At 38.9% G+C, this 22,015-nt stretch overlaps 1 protein-coding gene across 1 annotated transcript; it reads left to right on the top strand.

Annotated features, from left to right (window-relative positions):
• The first annotated feature begins 274 nt into the window (after positions 1-274).
• KDSR (3-ketodihydrosphingosine reductase) lies at positions 275-21,646 on the top strand. The gene is made up of 10 exons (XM_068198030.1): positions 275-555; positions 7,542-7,631; positions 8,739-8,795; positions 13,407-13,472; positions 13,620-13,715; positions 14,648-14,839; positions 16,553-16,636; positions 18,844-18,927; positions 20,721-20,822; positions 21,185-21,646. The coding sequence occupies exons 1-10, from the start codon at positions 448-450 to the stop codon at positions 21,302-21,304; spliced, it is 999 nt and encodes a 332-aa protein (XP_068054131.1). The 5' UTR covers positions 275-447; the 3' UTR covers positions 21,305-21,646.
• Positions 21,647-22,015: the final 369 nt, after the last annotated feature.

Raw genomic sequence — 22,015 nt, 5'->3', positions numbered from 1 at the left:
GGGGGGGGGGCGGCGGCGCAGCACCGCCACTGTCCCGTAGGGGGCGCCCGCCGCGCCGGGAGCGGCTCCCGCTTCCCGCCGCCCTTTGCCTCCGTCCCTGACCCCGGGAGCGCCGCGGGCTCCAATGCGCGGGCCCGGCCCCGCCGCGCCGCCAACCCGCGCGCGCCCGCCCCCGCCCGCCGGCCAATGGCGGTGCGCGGGCCCGCGCCCCGCCCCGGCGGCCAATCGGGTGGCGGAGCGGCGGCCGGGCCCGGCCCCTCCTCCCGCGTCCGCCTCCTCCGCGCCGCGCTCGCTCCCGCTCCCGCCGCGGCTGCGCCGTCCCCGCCGGTCCCGCCGCGGCACGGGCAGCGGACGGGCGGCCCCGCGACCCCCGCGCCTCAGCACCCGCCCGAGGGGCTCGGCACCCCGCTCGCCCGCTGCCTCTCGTCCGCCGGCGCAGCCCAAGCCATGCTGCTCCTGGCCGCCGCCTTCATCGTGGCCTTCGTCCTCCTCCTCTACATGGTGTCGCCGCTTATCAGCCCCAAGTCTCTGAAGCTGCCCGGCGCGCACGTCGTGGTGAGTGCGGCGCCTCTCGGGAAGGGCACGGGGCGGGGGTCCCCGGTCGCCGTCCCGCTCCGCCGCGGGAGGAGGCAGCGGGCGGGCGCTGCCGCTCGGCCTCGGCGCCGGGGGAGGCGGCGGGATGGCTCCCGAGCCGCCCGCCCTGCTCCGGGAAAGGGAAGGAAGGAGGGAAGGAAGCCGCTTTCTCCGAGGTGGGGGCGCAGGCTGGGGGCAGCGTCCCGCTGGCAGCCGGGGGTATGGCTGAGGGAATGCCGCGGCAGGAGCGGGGAGAGCGGGGAAGGCTCTCGGCGGGGAAGGGAGGTTGGGGACACCCGGAGCGGGGCTGGCGGCCGGGCAGAGCCAGCCTTGGGAGTGCCCGCGGGTCCGAGAAGAATCGTGGAAAGCTGGCGGTGGCACCCCGAGCTACCAAAATACCGGGAGCCACAAGTCCCGGGTGATAAGGAAATGACTTGTCCCGATGGCTCTGACAACCGCTGCGTGTCCCGGTTGGCTTAAGGCGAGGGTCTGAGTCACCATCTTCCAATCTCAGCGCTGGCTTTTTGAGACATTCCTTTTGTACTCTCCAAGGCACCGGTTACCTCGAGTTTTCTTTTCTATTGGCATCTCCCGGGGTAGTGGCGTGGTGTGTGTACACATGCATAAACCAAAGGCCAAATCTATTATCTCCTTGGTCTAAAAAACCAAGTCAGGTATGAGGAAATGGAAAAACCAATACAAAGGAAGTGGTCAGATGACACTTGGGCGCCCTTTCATCTTTAAGCACATAGATATGGATGTCTGTGAGCAATATTTTGACAAGATGGTAGAAGGAAGTCTTTGGAAGACCATACTGTTGAAAGAGTCCATGGGTAGTACATCACTGGAAGTTTTAGGAGTGTGTGACTTGGGAAGAAGGGAACAGAAGAAAGGGGAATACCAGCCAGGTGCTTTCAGAGGCATCACAAAATAGTGAATTTGGGCACATGACAGCAAATGAGTCAAGCAGTTCAAAAGATTCAGGGTCCTAGAATTAGCTTTCTTAGTTTACCTCCAGATCTCCAGGGTATGTTTTGTGCAGAGACGCTGCAGTTTACTGTTCATTTAAGTTTACTGTGAGGAGTTTTGCTTTGTTTTTTTCATTATTATTTTTGGAGTTCCTCTTTGGAGGATGCAGCTGTCCCCAGAATGATTAAGATGTTTCCAAGTTGCAACAGTGCTCCCCAGTTGCTTTATGCAGGAGGTGTTAACTTGGATGCTGTAACTGGCTTTACAGCATCATATTCTGCGTGAGGTGTGTTCAAGGTTGCAGTAAGGTTCTTGGGTTATGGCTCTTTCCCTGCAGGAGTAATGATTCTTGAGGCAAAGATGAAGGAGACTTACGCACTTTCTGTGACTTTTGTGAAGAAACAGAATAGCAAACATAAAAAGTGAAATGGATTTTGGTTGGTTGGTTGGTTTTATTTATTTATATATGCAGTGATTACATGGAATTTTGTTCATTCTGTATAGTGATTAAACTCTTTAAAAGCTATTGTGCTGGCTCTTCCAATCAGAAGGGTTCATTTAAACAAATTCACTTTGAAAATGCTGAGACTGTTTTTGTTGGAGAAGGCTCCCTGTAACTGCTGTTGCTAATTAGCACTTTAAGCTCAATTTGGTAGTAGTAGAAGTCTGAAAAACAGTATTCCTGCAAGTCCTGTAAAATTAGGAGTTCAACTGGAAAATGAACTATATTAATTTATTGATGGAGAAAAAGGCTGTAAGATATATCCAACTTGATGATACAAATACAATCTGCAGGCAGTTTTATCGATGTCACCACTTGTAGAACTGCTTGCTTTATTTTGACTTCAGTTATGCTCCTAAAGTGGTTATGCAAACTAATGAAATATGGAACAGTTGGTTTGAAGGTCACTAGTTCTTAGATGTGTAGATGCTGTTAATAGTGCTGGACACTTGTACTTGTGGATTTCAGATTCCCTAATGTCATGCATAAGGAAGAGTATTGGATGATAATGTAAATCAGAAATACTATTCAAGAAGACTTCCCATGTTGTGTGTGTAAAGTAAATTCTTTAATCATATGGTGGGAGTGAACATTCTTTGCTACTGAAATGACTGAGAGACTTCATGAAAATATTTAAGGACCATAACATTATGTAAAGGCTTCTTTGAAGTCCTCTCACAGAAAAAAATCAAAATCTGTTTAAGTATCAGGCCTTAGTTAAACACACTATTGAAATAAATAAAAGAATAATGACCTGCAAATTGTGTATATAGCTAGTTGAGACCTTTCAAGAGGGCGATTGTCATTGCACACGATAATTTTTCAAAATATACCTGAATAAATTGCTTTACTGAAGCAGAAAAAGTCAGTCTTCCCTAGAAACATTTCTTTCTAGGGGGTCTGTTGAAAGTATAATGAAATGTGTTACATTTCTGAAGGAAGGTCATTGGGCAATTTCAGAGGCTGTTACGTACCAGTTATTGAATTTTCAACTTAAGTCAGCATTCTTTTCACTTTAAATCCTTCCGAAAAATTATTTCTCTTTACTTCTAGCAGTTATACTTAGTAGATGTCTGAGTTATGGCTAAATAACTTACTCTTGCTGCCATTTGGGATAGGAATTTGAAGCAGAAAACTTGAGGGCTTTTTTTTCTTTTTCCTCTCTCACAGTCACTCGCGCATTTGCGTGATGGAAGCCCTTGCTGTGTCAGGCAAGACATGGTTTCTGGAGAAAACGTAGAATTATGAGTGTCCCTTTTTCTTAGAAAAGGAGTGCTCTTCAGAGTGAGAGTCTAGAGAACTCCAAATTACTCATCACCTAATCTTGTGGGTTCCTCACCCCCTGTCTACCCCCCCATCCTTATCTGATGTGTGTTTTCTTTACCCCAGCTAGTGCCATTAAATGATAAAGGCCTTCTCTGCTCTTAAATTGGCTCAGGCATTAGGTTTAGCTTTTTTTAAACAGAATGCGTCTTAGATGCTTATTACTTTTTTACTTCTTGCATGACTAGGAAAACATTCTCAAAGAAAGGGTGTAAGAGTTATTTTTGTGCTGTAGAGATGCAGCTTCATGTGCTGAACCTTTTTGTGCTTTGTGATCCAGAAGGTAGTTTATTACATTTCTTATTTTGCCATTGGCTTTATCTCTCTCCTTTGGTCTCAGGCTACAAACTAGTACATGTCACAGATTCTGTGAGAATAAGCTAGTATTTTGGTAACTGGCTGTAAAAGTAGACAGGACTATGAAAATAGGCTAAGGCAGTCACCACTGCTGCATTTGCATTAAGCTCATTGGACCACATTTGATTGCCCTTTGTCAGGGATGTTACACCTGCTCTCTGTACGTGTTCTCTCTTAAGTTTCTCTACAAAAGTTCTTGAGTGATGTTTAAAAACTCCTTGCTGAAATGTGAACGCTGATCTTCTCCCCTTGTTTCAGCCTTAATCTTTCTAAAACCAAGTTGAATTTCTGAGAAAAAGCCAAACCCCTGAGGTCTCAGTGTTATGAATGCAGTTATCAAAGTCTGGATTAGCGATGGCAGGAAATGGAAAGGCATTACCTGCTTGGGACTGTCTCCCATTCAGTTTGACAAGGGCCCTTTTACACATGGATGTCGTTCAGGATGATCGTGCCGAACCCTCCTGCACGTGGGTCATCTCTAGTCCAGTAATTTCCCCACTTCTGTGCAGAACCCGGCCTGGTAACTGTGGTCAGCTTTAAGGAAGGCCCATCTTGGTGTCTCAGCACTGTCGTTCCTGTGTTGGGAGTGATAAGATCTGTGGTTTGGACACATCCAAGTGGTTCAACAAGAGGTCACTTTGAGTCTAGTCAGGCATGCTAACCACTTAGAGCAGATTGAAGACATGTTCTGTTTCAGTAGAATCTTCTATCAGAGAACTTTCTATCAGTCTAAAAGCATGAATCCAGCTTGCGTCCAGTTCTGAGTGAAAGTTAATTGAGTTCTATTGGAGATGCCATATCAACTCTTGATCATTCCTGATGACAGTTCAGTTAATTTGGATTTGGACTGTCTCATCAAATGAAATGAATTTCCAGTATCTCAGATATGAAGATCTAATGGATCAATTTTCTGTACCTCACGCCACTGTTTCCACTTATAACGGGGAAATAAATCCTGTGACTGTTAAAAATTTAACTCTGTTTTCAAGGATCATAGCTCAACAAGTCGGAGCCAGGCACTTTTTGTCATACCTAGTTTGGTACCTGTTCTTTTTAAACATAGAAACAGCTCAGCAACACTGCTCAAGTGCTGCATTCTGAAGATCTGAATTAATGCTAAGTTTTTATTGTGCCTTCTTGTCAAAATACTAGTCGGTGATTTGAGTTGCAGCAGCCAGATTTTTATTTTTGGTAACTCCTCTGAGGCTGAGTTACAGTAAAATTTAAAAATGGGATTGGTGGCAATTCAAATGTCCAGAATTTATGAAATGCATTAGCAGTGTAGAACCATTGGCCACAAGGGTAAGTAATTGTAATAATGTTGTCTTTAACAGAGTAGGTGTGTGCTCTTCTGTTAGTTCTGAGCATGTGTTAGGAGCTTACATAACTAACAGACCTCAAAGATTTGTTTAGGTTAACTTCATTATAGCACAAAGCAAACTTTTCACTGGTGTTGGGGATTATTTTTTTTATTTACTATTACATTAGCACTTATGGTGAATGCTCCTTAAAGATGTATTAGTAACAACCTCCCACGAGCTTGTAGCAGCCTCCCACCTAAATGCTAAAGTTCCCAGCTAATTGATATTGCACTTTATCATTGACCAATCTGACATGAGCTCTATCCAGTGTTCTTGGGTGTGACTGTAAATAAAAACTTCCTTTTTCTGTTCCTTGCATGACTTCAGACATTTTCTTTCTGAAGTGAACGTTAGTGCTGTTTGACAAGCTGGAGGCTTGGTGCCAGCACCTTCACCTGCAGAGAATTCCTCAAGCACTGGTGTAGTTGACCCATTCCTGATAGCTGCCAGTTTGTGCTGGTAGTCAGCTAGTGAGTCAGCTGTCTCACCAAAAATTGGATTTGGAGCAGTGTACCTGCTGCTGATCTGTAGAAGCATCTCACACATAACGTGGATCTGAGGGCTTCCTGAATGTATGAAACTATTTTAACCTTTTCAGATATGTATTGAAATATTGCAATCTATTTTAAGAATTCCAGTGTATTTGTTGCTTCTTTCCATAATGAATCATTAAATTAATTCTGTGGTTCTGCTGAAGTCACAAATCAATAATTGACACTCAGACTCTTTTGAACTTATTTACTCTGAAAGCTGTCGTTGTTGGTTCGTAATACTACAGACACGGTTTTGCATTTCCAGAACAGGACACACATCTTGGAGTTATCCTCAAAGTTATGGGTAGTGTGAAGCTGATCTTGCAGTCAGAAGTTAATCTGAAGCAGTTCTTTCTAATAACAGAGGAAGCCTTAAGTGCCAAAATTAATCTTTGTGAGTGCTATGCCCATTCTTGGCCCATTTACGGCTCAAGATGAACCAGTCAGAAACTGTGGATTGTGTTGTAAATCTTTGCTGGGATTATTTTATTTGCGCTAAGCTGTTTTTGAAGGCTAGTGGTAAAATACTCAAATGAAAGAAGAGTTTAGTGACTCATGGGAATGTACTTCTGACTCTTCTGACTTTACTGCCTCCAGGAGTGGAAAGAGTTTTGAGGATAATGTATCTCTGAAAACAAAACTGAGACATTACCTAATGAGGAGACAACACAAGGCTTTTGATAGGATGTGTAGTTAGAGATTGGGATCTTCACTGGTACACTAATTAGTTCAATGCCTCCATTTTCTTAAAATGGAGGAGGTAACCTTTCACTGGAGTCTTTGGAAAAGTTTTGATAAAGAGCAAAAGATGCTGATTTCCGAAGAAATCTGAATTTAATCTTCTTCCAGTTCTTCTGAACTCATTTCATCAATGTGTTTTTCTTTAAAATAACTGCTTGTAGGTATTTTGTTCCAATGTTTTCTCAATATGAGTTTTAATATGCTGTTTAAAGAAAATTCAAATAACTTGGGTATATAAGAAAGATGCCAGTGTCCTAGAACCAAAGACACATGCAGATTGAGACTGATCCAAGTCACCTAAAGATGTCAGGCAGACATTTTTATTTTAGTCAAAAAGAGAGGTCAGGATTGTCACCTACATCTTGTTCTACAGGCATTCATAAATAGGTTTATTGAGGGTAGTGAGAGAGGTGGTAAGGTGACCTTCACCTGTATGTTGGTATGATTTGTCAGGGTACATTCCTGCAGCATATGATGCAGGACTGTAGCCATCAGCCTATATTTGTCTACTATTAACAAAATATTAACTTCCTTTTTGTGTATAAGGCTATCCACATGTTACAGCTTGGAGGATGAAGAAAAGATTATGGACGTTTAGATGCTGGCATGCCCACTAAACTGAAATAGCAGGATGGAATGGGGGCAGTTCAGGGTTCTGACTGAGGGACTGAAAAAATACACTACAAAGGGCCAATTGTTGAATTAATGGGATTTTTCCTTTAATAAGAAAGAAGGTGTTTTCTGTTTATATTTACATGATGACATCTTCAGAAAACAATCTGCAATAGCTGATTTTACAAGTAATTTCTACTGTAGCCGCTATCATGGCATTCACAGTGATTTCAAACTTCTAACAGCATGCTTTTAGAAATAGCCTATGGAACATATGAGCACCCACGTGGAAGTGGTCTAAGTGTGCCTGACAACAGAAATTACCAAAAATTACCACTGAGGTAAAACTGGTTTTAGGGTAGAAACAAAGGCTCATTGATCTATTCAGATCTTATGTTTCTTTCATACTCCATAAGTAAGCTAGTTTTAGTGCATCTCCTGTATTTGTATCTCATCGGGTGATATTTTAACCTCAGTATGTTTTTAGAATTTTCATGTGATTTGACTCGTGCATATGTGAGAAGGGATGAGAACAGTGGACTAACACTGGTATTTTCAAACAACTTTTAGGTAACTGGAGGCTCCAGTGGAATTGGAAAATGTATTGCTATTGAATGCTATAAGCAAGGTGCTTTCATAACACTGATTGCAAGGGATGAGGTAAGTGTACATGTAATTTTACCAGCTAAACTGATCACAAAATCTGTATAGGTAGGGAACAGTTTTGGAATTGGTGATTATTCATACTTCTTCAGTGTATATTTTAAAGGGACCCTAAGCATTCCAAATTAATGCATTTGAATAGCAGAGGTGGCTGCCTTTTTAAGAAACATAGCCCAACATGGAATTTGTGATTAGCTTGCCTTAAAACTTTGCCAGTGCTATTGCTTTTGTTATTGGCATTTGCTATATTATTGTATAGATTTGTGCCAGAGCACAAAATCAGAAAACCCCTATATTGGTTAAAACTATGGAATTTCCCTACAGTAAGTGACATGTGGGAGTTTAATCATCTCTAAAATTCACAAACTGTACTGTATGATATAATCAGCATTATATCATATTTTTTACTAGTGGAAAACTCTTTATCTGGACAGCTTTGGAAGAAAAAGAATTGCTTTGTTGGGTTTTTTTTTGTTGCTGTTTTTTAAATAAGAGATATTTATAATTTAGTTGAAATTACTCTGTTTTCATAACAGGCTGTTGTTTTATTTGTTGCAAAAAACCTAATTATTCTGGAAACAAAAGCACTTAATTTTTGGGGGCACTCAGTCCCAGCTAATTTGATAATTTACTTATTACACTTGAGAACTTATTTGACATAACCTTGAATGTTAGACAGAATTAAGAGAATTTTTCCAGAAGGATTATTACACTTTGAATTTACCAGATTTTTGGGATTTGATGATTTCATGCCAGTGATTATTCTGCAGGAATGTTTATGTAATATCACATAAATATAAAATAGATCCAAAATAAAGGAGAAGAATCAATAGTTACTGTGTTAGGTGCTCTCTGTAGCATGAAACAAAAGCATTAAATCTACAGAAGTCATTACTGGCTTCAGAACACAAAGTGAAAAACGGAGAAGTGAGTTCTTGATAAATTTCATGTTTTCATATCTTTGTAAGTCTTCAAAATGACAGTAAAATGCTGTAACTATTTGAGGATAACTTTGGGGGGCTTTAGGGTTTAAGCCTTATTGAAGTACTGAGGACTAATACTGCTCTCAGAACTATGTTTCAATTGTCTTTGTGTCCATTTCAGAATAAGCTGTTGCAGACGAAGAAGGAAATAGAAAAGTACTCTGTTAATGACAAGCAGGTAAGGTCACTGCCAAGAGGGGCTGTTGTGTGTTTTGTTTAAGACAGTGACTACAACACAGTTCACTAGTCCTGTATTTAAAACAAAGCTGTTTGGCAAAACCGAGTGAGGACTCAGTATTTGGACTCAGGAATACCAGTCTGTTTACATGAGATGTTCTGAGCTCTTGCTATATTTGATGTTGCCTAGCTAATGCATTAGCCTGCTTTTCTTAGAAAAAGATGTCTTCATCTGTAGGTGTAGAATGCTTTTTTGGATAGCTGCAATTTACTGTCATTTGATAAGCATTTTATTCTTTCAAATGAAGTGGAAGAACCAAATTTTTTTTCCCTCAAATACCATCTTTTTTGCAATTCATAAATACAGCATCTATCTTGGGAAAGAAGTTTAGTTGCTTGTTCCCAGGTTTATTTAACTATGTCATACTTATGTTTCTTTTCCTGACTAATTAATGTACCAGTTACACAAGTTAAATTTGTGAAGTTCAGAGACTTCTAAACACAGAAGCTGTGTTGCTGAATAGATAATGCACTCATGCATGAAGGCAATGGTTTAGAGTTTGCAGAAGTACTAGCTTGGAATAGCTAAGCTTGCTGTGTTCAAAACATGCAACCTTGAGGTGAAATAGTAAAATAATTTTTTTCTTACTACTAATAATGAAGAAGAGAGGGGAAATAGTACTGAAACTATTAACATATTTGATTTTTTGTGTTCCAGATCTTTGTTGATCATAAAAGTAACTTAGTAATTAAGTTCCTTTCATGATCACAAATAAAAGTAATTTATTTGTCCATAATTTTTAGGGGGCCCTCAGTCCCAGCTGATTTGACAATTTACTTACACTTGAGAACTTACTTTAAATTTCTCAAGAACTTTAGAGATTTGAATTGATAAACTAGATATTCAGTTGAAAAGAAGCAATGAAAAAAGCTGAATATTTGCAGGCAAAAATGTTACTATAGTAGCTGATACAAAATTTTTTAAAACCTCCATTTATAAGATAAGATTCTGTCTTTGCTTTCTTACATGTTTGTCAAATGGCTGAAGCTGGTTTTTTTTCTGTGCATGCTGCCTTACTCAGATCAACTTTGTTTGAAAATCTAAGCCATTTGAGGTGAGGAGAAGCTGTATTTTGCCCATTAAAAAAAATCCTGATAACCATTTTCTTTTAGCTTCTCTAGCAGTTTCCCAAGCTCAGGCATTACAGTTAATCCCTTGTCAAACACCGTGTCAGGATGTTCTTGTTAAAATCTGTCCTAGCTTGATAGATGCTGACTTCTAAAAAGTCTATTATTTGGTGCATGTACCTAGGAGTTTCAGTGAAAATCTCCAAAAGCACCTTCAAGGCTAAGCAAGCTCCAGTGTGGACTGACTAGGACTTTTTTTGCAGAAGCAGTTTCAGGCTTGCAGCCAGGTTAAGCAGCTGGCAGCGGAGGCGGTGGGCAGGCTGGCCCCTCTGTAGCTGTTGTTGGGTTGCGGACGTGGTCTCAGGGAAGCCTGACTGATCTGAATGGAAAGAACAGAACTGGAGAAGGCAGGGAGTCTGGGGCAGAGCTGGTGCTGGAACAACAGATCAAAAGCTGTAAAGTGACAGTAGATGAACAGAGAAGCTGTACAAAAGGATTACTGAAAGGCAGTAGAGAAAGGTGATGCCTGGTATAGGTAACATACACTGACTGTTACCTTTAGTAGATCACAGAATCATGGAAGGATTTGGGCTGGAAGACACTCTGAAGATTGTCTCGTTCCAGTTCCCCTGCTCTTGGCAGGGGCACTTTCCATTAGACCAAATTGCTCAGAGCCCCATCCAGCCTGGTCTTGAACACTTCAAGGGATGAGGCTTCCACAACTTCTCTGGGCAACCTGTGCCAGTGCCTCCCAGTAAAGAATTTCTACCTAATATCTAATCTAAACCTACTGTTTTTCAGTTTTAAGGGGCAGAATCCCCTCCCTGGCCCTGCTGCCCATGCTGCTTTGGATGCAGCCCAGGACATGTTTGGCTTTCTGGGCTGGGAGTGCCCATAGCGGGGTCATGTCCAACCTCTCAGCCACCAGCACCCCCAAGTCCTTCTCGTCAGGGCTGCTCTCAATCAGTTCATCACCCAGCCTGCATATATGGGGGAGGGGGGTGGGAATTGTCCCAGTCCAGGTGCAGTACCTTGTACCTGGTCTTGTTGAACTTAATGAAATTCCCAAGAGCCAACTTCTCAAGCTTTTCCACGTTTCTCTGGATGGCATCCTGTCTTTCGTGTGTGTCAGTTCCACCACCAAGCTTGGTGTCATCTGCAAGCTTCCTGCAGATCTCATTGTCTGTGTCGTTGAAGACACTGAATGGTCCCATGTCAAGAGGCAGAGATCCTCAGGAAAGATTACTGTTTTCCTGGGATATGCTGTCACTGTTCAGCTCTTGGATACATACTTGAAACCAAGTTGCATTGACAACCAGAGCCTGGCATATCTGTACCTTTAATGTTACACGGTTGCTTGGGATTTAGAGTGCTGATGGTGCAACCTCTATGGATGTAGGTGTGCACTGCAGCAAAACCCTTACCCTTTGAGTTTTTTTCCAGTATTTTTAAAATCCTTTTTCTAATCTAGAATATTCTCAGTTACTTTACTGGGGGTTGAGTTAATCTTTTACTGGGGAAAGCTTTATTAATGATCCAACACCACGCAATATTTAGAATAAAATGTTAAGAGCAGGACTGGGCATAAGACTACTTCTAGTGTCCTAGATGTGGGTCTATGGTCCATATTTTGGAGTAAAGGTAATTAGTATATGGTAGCAGAAAGAATGTATGATAATAGAAGCAAAGATGTGAATTGTAAAACATGATAGTAGTCAGTAAAAGCTGTGGTAGTTCCCGAGTGTGTTGTTCACAGTGTAACTAATCTATGCAATCTGTTAAATTAACAAATTGCTCCAATTTTTATGGAGAACTGTGATTTACTTCATCTCCTCACTGATCTTGGCAAAGACAACCAAATGATAATTCCATGTTGTTTGCATTCAGCTGCTGTTTTGTTCTTAAACTTACGAAAAAGATAAATGTTTCCAAATTGTAATAAATGCCTTAAGGGGATTCCTGCCAATAACTTGTGCCACAAGTTTACTCTGCTGTCCAACTACACACAGTGCTGGGAGGCAGGAATAGCCAACCTGCTGTACAGGAATGGCAGGCAGATTCTGTTTATGCAGCTAAGAAGTGTCACAGTCTGACCAGGGGCAGGACTGACGAATCACTGGCTGCCAAAGCAGTTAGTGACACTGTGGTGAGCCTTTTTGTGTGTGTATGTGTGTGTGTTTGCCCACGTGCTCCATGATAAGTGGTCAGGAGCATACTTATTACCAGCTACCGAAGACTTTGTTTTATTTAATCTCTGACTTTTAAATTAATTGACCAAAGTAACAGAAAGAATAGAAGTTGGAATAAGAATAGAGGAATCCCTCCTATTATTGCAATAGGAGATGGCTTTTCTGTTCAAGATGAGGAATTACCCCAGAGCTCTGTTGATGGCTTAGCAGAGAGAGTAGTTTATTTGTCAGTACCTGGTGTTTGCAGCAGTCTTACAGTTTGGAAGTGGTAACCCAAAAGAAGCAGTGCTTTCTTTGGCCAGAAGTTGATTTGAAGGTGTTTGAAAACCTAGATTCTGAGACCATCTTGCTGAAAGTAGTCAGTAACTTTCAAGGAAAACAGGACTTAATTTTTAGCTGCAAAAAACCCATATCGGTATAATCTGTTTTCCTTCATCCTGCCTACCCACCCTTCCCCTCTGCTTATTTCCTCCCTGGTTATTTTAATTTTTCTGTATCTTTCAAAGTAAACCCTTTAATATCTGGTATTCAGACAAGATGTAAATATGTACACATGCCTTCACTTTTTTAGATATTTATGACACTGCAATGAGTCAGTTTCTCATAGAATTTTTATTTTCATTTTGTCCTTGAGGCGTCCCAATTAAATATTATGCAACTAGGTTTACTACTATTCTTAAAAAAAATCATTAAATAAGTAGGTGGTGTGCATTGCGAGTACTAAAATTAGCATGGTTTTAACACTTGCTTTCTAAATTTTGGATCAGATTTTTTTTTGCAGTGCTGGTGCTGCCATTTCAGGGTTACACTGCAACCATGCCTTGCTATGAGGTGGAAAAAAACATTTTTTCTTTAAAGATGAGCCTAAGCCATACAAATGGTTTGAGTTAGGTTTAGCTGTTGAAAATTAAACATATCACTGGGGAATTTTGATTGTCTTAGTTAAAATAGCTTTTACTAAACTTCATGTAAATAACTTGGTCAAGAGTTACTGTGTCTTAGTACAGTAAATTAGAAATTGTACTTTGCACATGAGTCACTGCTTTGAAGATCATGAGGTGCTTGTTTGTTTTTAATGCAATCTTTATTATATTAGAACCTGTGTGTGACGGGGAGGAGCTTGGAGGTAGCAGAAACTGCTTTCTCCAATGTGCCAGAAGGCAGAATATCTTGTCAAAAAGACTTTTTTTGTGGAAAAGATATGGCATTGGGCTTGTTTCATTTTGAAAGGCTCTAAGTCAGCAATTACTGGCCTTAGTGTGTTGTGAAAATGTGCTTTTACTTTCCTTTTCTAGGTTGTACTCTGTATTTCTGTTGATGTGTCTAAAGACTACGAACAGGTGGAGAATGTTCTAAAACAGGTGAGAAAATAACTGATTCACCTACATATCTTAAGAAACTTATCTCTGTGTGTTATATTTCTGTTGGAAATAGTTTCTTCTTTGGTATGGTGATATAGGAAGCTTTTTCCTCATAAAGAATATATTAACCTCTGTCCCCTCTTCCAGGCTCAGGAGAAGTTGGGGCCAGTTGACATGCTTGTAAACTGTGCAGGAACATCAGTTACAGGAAAATTTGAGGATATTGAAGTGAATTCTTTTGAAGTGAGTGAGCATACTTTTTCATTTCATCATATGTTAATTTCTTATTTAACCATTCTAACAATTAGATTGCATTCCCATGTCTGCAGACTTGAACAGTGCTACACTTGACTTGTGCAGAATCTCTTCAGATTTGCAAAGGTTGCCTCTAACTTCTCCCCTAAGGATTTCCCATAGTTTCATTTTTTTTCTGTTGAAGATTTTTAAAAAATATTTTTAAACTGTTAAAGAAAAATGCAGCAGTGTTCAGTTCTGAGATGCACAAATTGTTTCAGCTTGAGAAGCTGCTGCTCTGATGAAAAGACAAAAAAGCCACCCCAAAACACCTGTATTTTTGTTACTTTTTGCCCACAGCCCTCAGGCCTCCATTCATCTACAGACTATGCTGAATCATTTGAAAATACTAAATGGGCATAATTTTATAATAAATTTGAATTATCCATTTTATTACTTGTATAGGCTATCAGTTGCATTTTATGTCTTGTAGAGAATGAAATTAAAGACTTCCCTTTATCCTGGCAAAGAATAAAATCTCTGAAACGTGTAAATACATAGCATTTTTCCTGTTTCCTGTTTTAGAAAGCTCTTTAAACTTTCAGTATGTTTTCATGCATCATGTATAAATGGATTGCTTCCCGGAGGCTGTTCAGGTTAGATTTTCCCTGAAATATTATTCTTTTTTTCCTTCAAGGCCATATGGTTCACAGTATTATCAGTATCCTGGATGCTATTAAGACTTACAGGATTTCTTTTGGCTTGGAGTGAGATTTTTAGCTATAAAACAGTTTATGAAGCTGTAGAATAGAAAACAGTTGTTTCCTTTGCTAGAACAGATCTGGTGAACTTGATTGTTAAAGCAGACTGAAGTAGAGTCAACAGCTGAAGAATTCTGGATCTGAGGCTCAAATACTCCAATATTAATATTGTTTGTACAGAGATTAATGGCAGTCAATTACCTGGGTAGTGTTTACCCAAGCCGAGCAGTAATCGCTACCATGAAGGAACGCAGAATGGGAAGGATTGTCTTTGTATCATCTCAGGCTGGGCAGTTAGGCCTGTTTGGATATACAGCTTATTCTCCTACGAAATTTGCTCTTCGAGGCTTGGCTGAAGCCCTGCAAATGGAGGTATGTGTGCAATGATTTTAAGTAATTTTGGTTATAAACAGTTTTGTTTTAATTCTGTTTAGCACAGGACATTTTCATTTAAATAGGGTGAGGGGGTTTTGTATTGTGCAGCATTGCTAATATCTGTGTGTTATTTGCCTTCACTTGGCAGCAGTACAATCCTATTGCTCTGCATGTCTTGCAGAAACTAACCTGATTTCAGTTGCATAAGAGGGAATAGATTGAATCTGTTCCTAAAACTGAGTATGACCACATGTGCAAATGTTTTTTAAGCCTTTTATTTTAATTAAAAGGACTAGATTTTTAAGACTTTTTATTAAAAGCCTTCTTCAAGGTTCTAAGTGCAAAATGGTATTGAAGATATCACATGGATGCATGAGATTGCCAGTTTGTTTGAGTGTCCATGGTAAGTGGTATGTGAACCATATGGAACTGTAAAACTCCTAAGCTAGAATTTGAGAATTGTCCACCAAAACAAAAATCGGGTTTGCGGTCACTTACGCTTCTATATTTTTATATATATGAGCTTTTTATCCTGCAGTGATCTAAGCTTATGTTTAAGACCAAAATGAAACAATCACTGTTTTCATTGTTCAGTGGAACAAGGTGGGTAAGTACATTGTAGTAAGAGAGATAAAACTGATTCGAAGATAACTTTTGTAATTTTCCTGTCAAGAATATTTATTTGAGTAATTACGTGTTTATATATAAAACACCTTTGTTTGGTTCCAGACCCTTGCATAGTCCCTGTCATATGCCTTGATCAGGATAAGAATGTGGGATACAACTGCCTTTAATCACTTCTGGTCTGCCAAATAGAACAGTGTGAATGCAGGGTCTTTCTTCAGACTGGTGACAGATACTTTTGTGAAGACTGAATTATTCAAGACTAAAAATAGGGTGTTTAGGGGCGTGTGGTGTGGTATTTCAGGAAATGTTTTCAATATAGAATGTTTCATGATATAAATAAAAATGCTCAGTGTTTTACAACATTTTGTTTTATGGTAGCCCTCTGAATATTTTCATTAAAAGTTTTTTTTTTATTTGTATTGTGGTACAGCTTTGCATTGTAACAGTTTGAAAAGGATTGCACTAAGTAATGTAATTCTATGACAGGTACATACAAATACATAAATAAACACAATCCTTGATGTAAGACCTTCCATTTTCCCTCACATTTTCAATTATTTTTTGTCTCCTTAGACTTTGAACTCTTGCAAGTTTATACCATGGGTTGAAAAGCCTTGAGACTTGAGTATACCTCTTAAAGATAAAAAAATTGAATTTTACATTTTTGTTGGTTTTTTCCTTAGTGAAAGCCTTTTTGGCCTTGTGTTTATAAATGTTGGGTATTGGTATTTGACAGTAGTTTAGTCTTCTTTTAGAAATTGAAATTGGTAAAATTATAGACCTAAACTACTTTAATATTCTTCCTAAGTGTCTTGAAAACCACCAAGATTCATCAAATAATTTGCAAAGTTTTTAGGGAATTTTATTAGAAAAAGCACCACAACCACCTTTTTAAAATATTTGCTGTTTTATTTCTCAGTTGACAAAGCTGCAAGTCTTGAAATTGCTGAGTACTTAAATCTAGAAACAATTTGAATTGTTGCTTGCTGAACTTATTAATTACAAGAGAAATTGATGAAATTATAGGGCACATGTAAAAGCTGTCAGTATTAAGATAACACTTAATGCTTTTGTAAAACACAGGTAAAACCTTACAATGTCTACGTAACAGTGGCTTATCCTCCAGATACTGATACTCCTGGCTTTGCAGAAGAAAGTAAAACAAAGGTAAATTGTCCTTCAGTTTTTGAAATCAGTATTTTTAAAGCGTATTAGGATTTTAAGAAGTACTCTTAAACACTTCAATTTTACCAGTTTTTAACTATTCAGAGTTATATAGCTTGTAGGATAATTTTGTGTAGTTTCTTGTTCTGAGGCTTTAATACTTGCCTTTAAGATCTGAAACATTCCAAAGTATTCTGCATGCAATCAGAATCTTGCTGTGGGGTGGTAAACTGTAAAAATCACTATTTGTTTTGATACTAAAGCTTAATGAACCAAAAATGACATTCCTATTTTGCATCTTCGATAATGTGAGGCTGTTGTGATAGATGTGACAGATCGAAATAAACATCAGTTCCTTCAGTGCAGCCTGCAACCAGATCATACTGTATGAATGCATGTAATGACCCGGTTCAGTAATGGCTGTTCTCTAGTATTACAGTAGAAAGGAAACTCTCTGGCACTGTGTTCGTAGTGGAAATGACAGTATCACTTTTCAAAAGGATGTGTCAGCAGCAGGAGGCCTTTTTCATTTGGATTACCTTAAAAGTGAAAGTTTTGACCTTTAGTCACCTCTTGTGATTTGCCATGTCCATACATGAGAAGTATAATTCTAAAAATCACATTCAGATTACCCTGTTTTCAGGTAACCAGAAAAAAAAAATCTCTATTTTTTATTTGCATACTCTGAACTAGAAATCTGGTATCTAAGGCTGTCATCTTTTCAACATGCACCATCACATACAATTGGAAATTGAGTTTGAATTCCGTTTTGCATTTTGTCTTTCACTCTTTGAATAGGAATCAGTAGGGATTGTATAACACAATTCTTACTTCATCATTTCTTGATACAGATATTCTGTATTAAATGTATACTCCCACACATCCGCATAAAGTGCCAGAATTAGACATCTGCAGATACTTGTATAGCTTGCATATTCTCTAAGATTTTTAGCCTATTTCAGGGCACCAGCAGGCACCAGGAGAATGTACTGTTCATCTAAGATTTCTCTTTGAAAGAGATTCAGACAGATTTATCTTATTTGTCAAAAAGCTATTTTGTCTTTTAGGAGAGAATTCTGCTTTGTTTTAGCCTACATGACCTCTTTGGATGACTTGCTCCTAGCATGATAGTGTACCTTAAATCTCTATAATATTGCATTGCTCTGACATTTCAGATACTCATTTATTGTTGCGCTTTTTTTAATACTTCTAAATTAATACTTAATACTGTTTAGAACGTATGCCTCCATCTTGCATCTCCTTATTTTTCTCTGTAGTTATTGAATATAGTAAAAGAAAATGTCAGGAGCTAGGATACAGCTTCCCTGTGTTTATTCAGTATTATTCAGTAAGTTGTTTTGGTTTTTGTGGGTTTTTTTTTTGTTTGTTTTTTTGTTTTTTTTGTTTTTTTTTTAGGTAGCTGCCTCACAAATGACAGCCATGCCTTGGCCAGCTGAGTAGCCAGATCAAGCATTTAATGGCTGATTTCTGCCTGCTTTATTCCCAACATGTCATTAACTTTAGCTGTTGCTCATGAACAGCTGCTATTTTTTCCCAGATTTAAAGTATTTGAATTACTATTGATATTACTGTATCTCATTCAGATTCATTTGATACTGGCCAGTAAGCTCAAAAGTAAATAAGGGGCTGTGAAATGGAGATCTGATGACATGAGCCATATCACTGTAGGAATGCATGTAGAAGGTTTTTTGTATGTGATTTTTATTGGCAAACCTTTAAAATACACATACTAAAAAAAAAAAAAATCAGTGAGCTTTGTTGATGAAATCAGAACTCATAATTCTACAAATATTGGGAAATAGGCCCTTTTCTTTGAAATTTAATTACTGTAGTACTTTGAATTGATGATGAGAAATCTGTAGTTGCTGGAAGTAATGAGGAAAAATAGTTGAAGTGTTTTGATAGCTTCTACTGAAAATAAAATAAGCGGAAAAAAACCTCACTTTCATGGTAGTAATAAACTATATACAAAAAAGTACTACTCAAGGATAAGTTTTCATTTCCCTTGGCAAAATTGGACTATTATTTATGAACATGAATATGCTTATACCTTTGTTTAAATGGGTGTTTTAGGTGACACTTGCTAGCAGCGATGTCATCCGTGACAAAAGACCCAAACCCAAAATTGACCATGTTTTTCTCTCCTGTGTGTTGTTAGTCAAACTTAAACTGGTGTTTTTCTATTAAAGCCCTTAGAGACGAAGCTAATTTCTGAAACCTCATCTGTTTGCCAAGCAGAACAAGTTGCCAGAGTTATAGTGAAAGATGCCATAGTAAGTAAATTGTGTTTTTTGAGCATGTTCTATGTTGAAGAGACTAGGACTGTGACTGTAGGATAATGGCTATGGTAAATGTAAAACCAATTAACATAAAACAGTTCTCTTAGGTTAGTTTGAACAAGAGCTGTTTTCTTTATTCTTCTTTTGCCACTTTGCCCACAAACAATTTTATACAGTCTCTTAGAAGTAAAAGGTATCTGAAGTTGTACATAGACAGAATAAAATGATGCATCAGTATGATGCAATGTCTCAAAGATAGATTGTGACTGACTTGAAAGCAACTAAACTCTATTGACTTTTTATATATCAAATACCATTTGTCTAACCTCAAAAGCTTATTGTACTCTTATTTTTCTTGAAGATGAGTTCATATAAAAATAATTTTACAATAAAGGAAGGCAGTTGACCTTTTTTGGCTTTTAATATCTGAAGTATGTGGTTTATGAGTGATTAAAGTATATAAAATGCTGTTCTTAGTGTATTGCCTTTCTGAGGATTTTTTCCAATGTTTTGTGCTAGGGAATGCCTGCCTGCTTAATAAAGCACCTCAGAATAGAAACACACATGAAATTTCATTATCATAAAGCGCACCCATTGAATCCTAAAATCTGCAATTACTTTGCAGTTCCAAATACCCTTGATCTTCAACATGGTTTACATCTACAGCAGGTGTTCAGTTGTGGAGTTTTTACAGTGTTTTCACAAATACAGCACATAAACACAAAATAATGTCTGATTTTGTTTTAAAAGTGAATATTACCTCAACAGAGTATTGTTCTCTGGTGATTAAAGAAAACTAATCTCCTCTCTCATCTTAAGCACCTGGTATATTTATACCATACTTTCTACACTTTGGATCATATGTTAGTTCAGACGTGGTCTTTATGCACTCTGGCCATCAGCAGAGCGATAGAAAACAAGAAAGTGTTTGTGTACTCTCAGGCGTGTGTTGGGAAATAATCAGATCTAATAACCTCTACTACTTTGCATAGATTTACACCTAACCCTGAATCAGGAACTCCACCTTTTCCTTTCACTTCTACTTTCCTTAGATTTAGTCCCACAATGTTTCAGAAAATCTGTTTTCTGGCATAAAGTCAAATGAAAACAAATGAGAGAAGCTTGGGAGTCAGAGCTGTAGAACTGCAATTTTACTGTTAAGTAATTAGTTGTTTGGTGTTTCAGGTTTCTTCCTGGTGTCTTCCCCCCCCCCCTTTTCTCTCTTCTGAATTGCTTAGCAAGCTGTGTCTTGCCGTTAAAAATCTTTGATGTAGGTGAAAGAGAACCTGCTACCTAGCGTTTGAAATACACCCCCTTGCAAATCTCATGTGATAAGAAAGCTAATTTTAACAAAAGGCAAGCTGTATTTGTCATACAATTACAGTAGTGGTTGGTGATCTGATAGAGGTAGGGTGTCATTCCATTTCTGAAATATGCTTATAGCTGTGAAGACTGTCATGTATTTTCTATAGAAGTAAGCATGCCTCAAGAAGAAATTTACAGCCTTTATATCTTGTAAATTCTGCAGTAATTTAGCACACTCTCTCTAAAGAGAAGCTAGCTTCCTTTTCCATTTTTAAATGAATGCCTTTTGAAATGTTGCTGTATAGCCCAAAATATTTTGGAGCATTTTGCTTCTTAATTGTGGCGATATTTTTTTACAATAAAATATTTGTTGTTAGTGATATCACTTATCTGTGTCCATCAAGAGTAGCTGTTGAAATAAGACACATCATGATTTGCCACAACGGGAAATTACTTTTTGTTTTCTTAATCCTTCCATCCAGCAAGGGAACTTCAACAGCTCAGTTGGATCAGATGGTTACATGCTGTCAATATTGACAAGTGGAATGTCACCAGTCACTTCTATTACTGAAGGTCTCCAGCAGGTAGGATTTGGGAAGTACCTGTTGTTATAATTTCTGGTAGTTTAAAATAATATCAGAATGTAGAACATGATGCAAAATGGATTATCTTTTCATCAAATGGCTTTTAATACTGTGGCACTTGGGTTTAGGAAACTGCAGTAGTATTTTCAAGCTGAAGCAGCAAGTTGGTGACTGAGCTGAGAGTATTCACTGCTGCTCAGTCCTGAACTGTTACATAGTTAGCTTGGTTTGTTAAGTTTGTTTTCTGAAGATTATATAACATGCCTACCTAGAACTTGGGTTTTTTTTTAATTTTATGACTCAATAATACGGTGCAATCCAGGACCCAAAATGAATTGAAAGCTGTTTCTCTCTGTTTCCAGGTTGTTTGCATGGGCATTTTTCGCATCATTGGCCTATTTTACCTAGGAAGTTTTGACAGCATAGTTCGTCGCTGCATGATGCAAAGGGAAAAATCTGAAAGTGCAGATAAAACTGAGTAATCTTTACTTTGAGTGGAAAGAAGAATGTCAAGCAGTCCTGGACAGCTTGCCGCTTAAATGGGACTCAGTTTTGCTCCTGAAGGATTTAGGCTGGAAGTACCTGATGTGTGACAGAGGAGTCCCCTCAAAAGCTATGAAAGACAAAACAAAAGTACAAATCCAGAAAATGCCAAACTATGCAAAAGTGTGAATGAGGATTAGCTATCTTTTTTTTTTTTTGGTGATTTGAGTTGGAAAGAATTTGGAGAGCTCGTTAAGTGATCTGCATAGTAGAATTTGAGAATGGACAATGTGTGGTAATTCTGGACAAATACTTACGTTTCCTCACTTTGGTGCTTATGGATTAAATAAGTACCAGGACAGACTTGGCTGAAGTAGATTGAAGTCCCCTGAACAAGTTGGTAACTTTTGCTAACATTTTGGGACTGCTTTTCATTTAGAATGTTAACTTCTCCTTTGGCCAATCTACACATCCTTCTGTCAATGACAGCTTTCCTTATTCTGTCCAACATATGACTGTGGAAACCTGAAGATTGCAAATATGTTTGTATAATCCAAGCTTTCTCAGTGTGGGAGTAATTAAAAAGTATGGTTTAATATATGCATACTTTCTAAAGGGAGATGAAGAACCCGTTCCCACAGGGAAATGCTAGGAGATGTGATCGGGTCTGTGGCTCTTCTGGCTTTTGAAATATGTTGAACAGCAACAAA

This window comes from Anomalospiza imberbis, chromosome 1 (genome assembly GCF_031753505.1).
Source record: "Anomalospiza imberbis isolate Cuckoo-Finch-1a 21T00152 chromosome 1, ASM3175350v1, whole genome shotgun sequence".
Taxonomy (NCBI): Eukaryota; Metazoa; Chordata; class Aves; order Passeriformes; family Viduidae; genus Anomalospiza; species Anomalospiza imberbis.
Note: the sequence above shows the minus strand (reverse complement) of the source record. Positions and strands in the feature narration are given on the sequence as shown.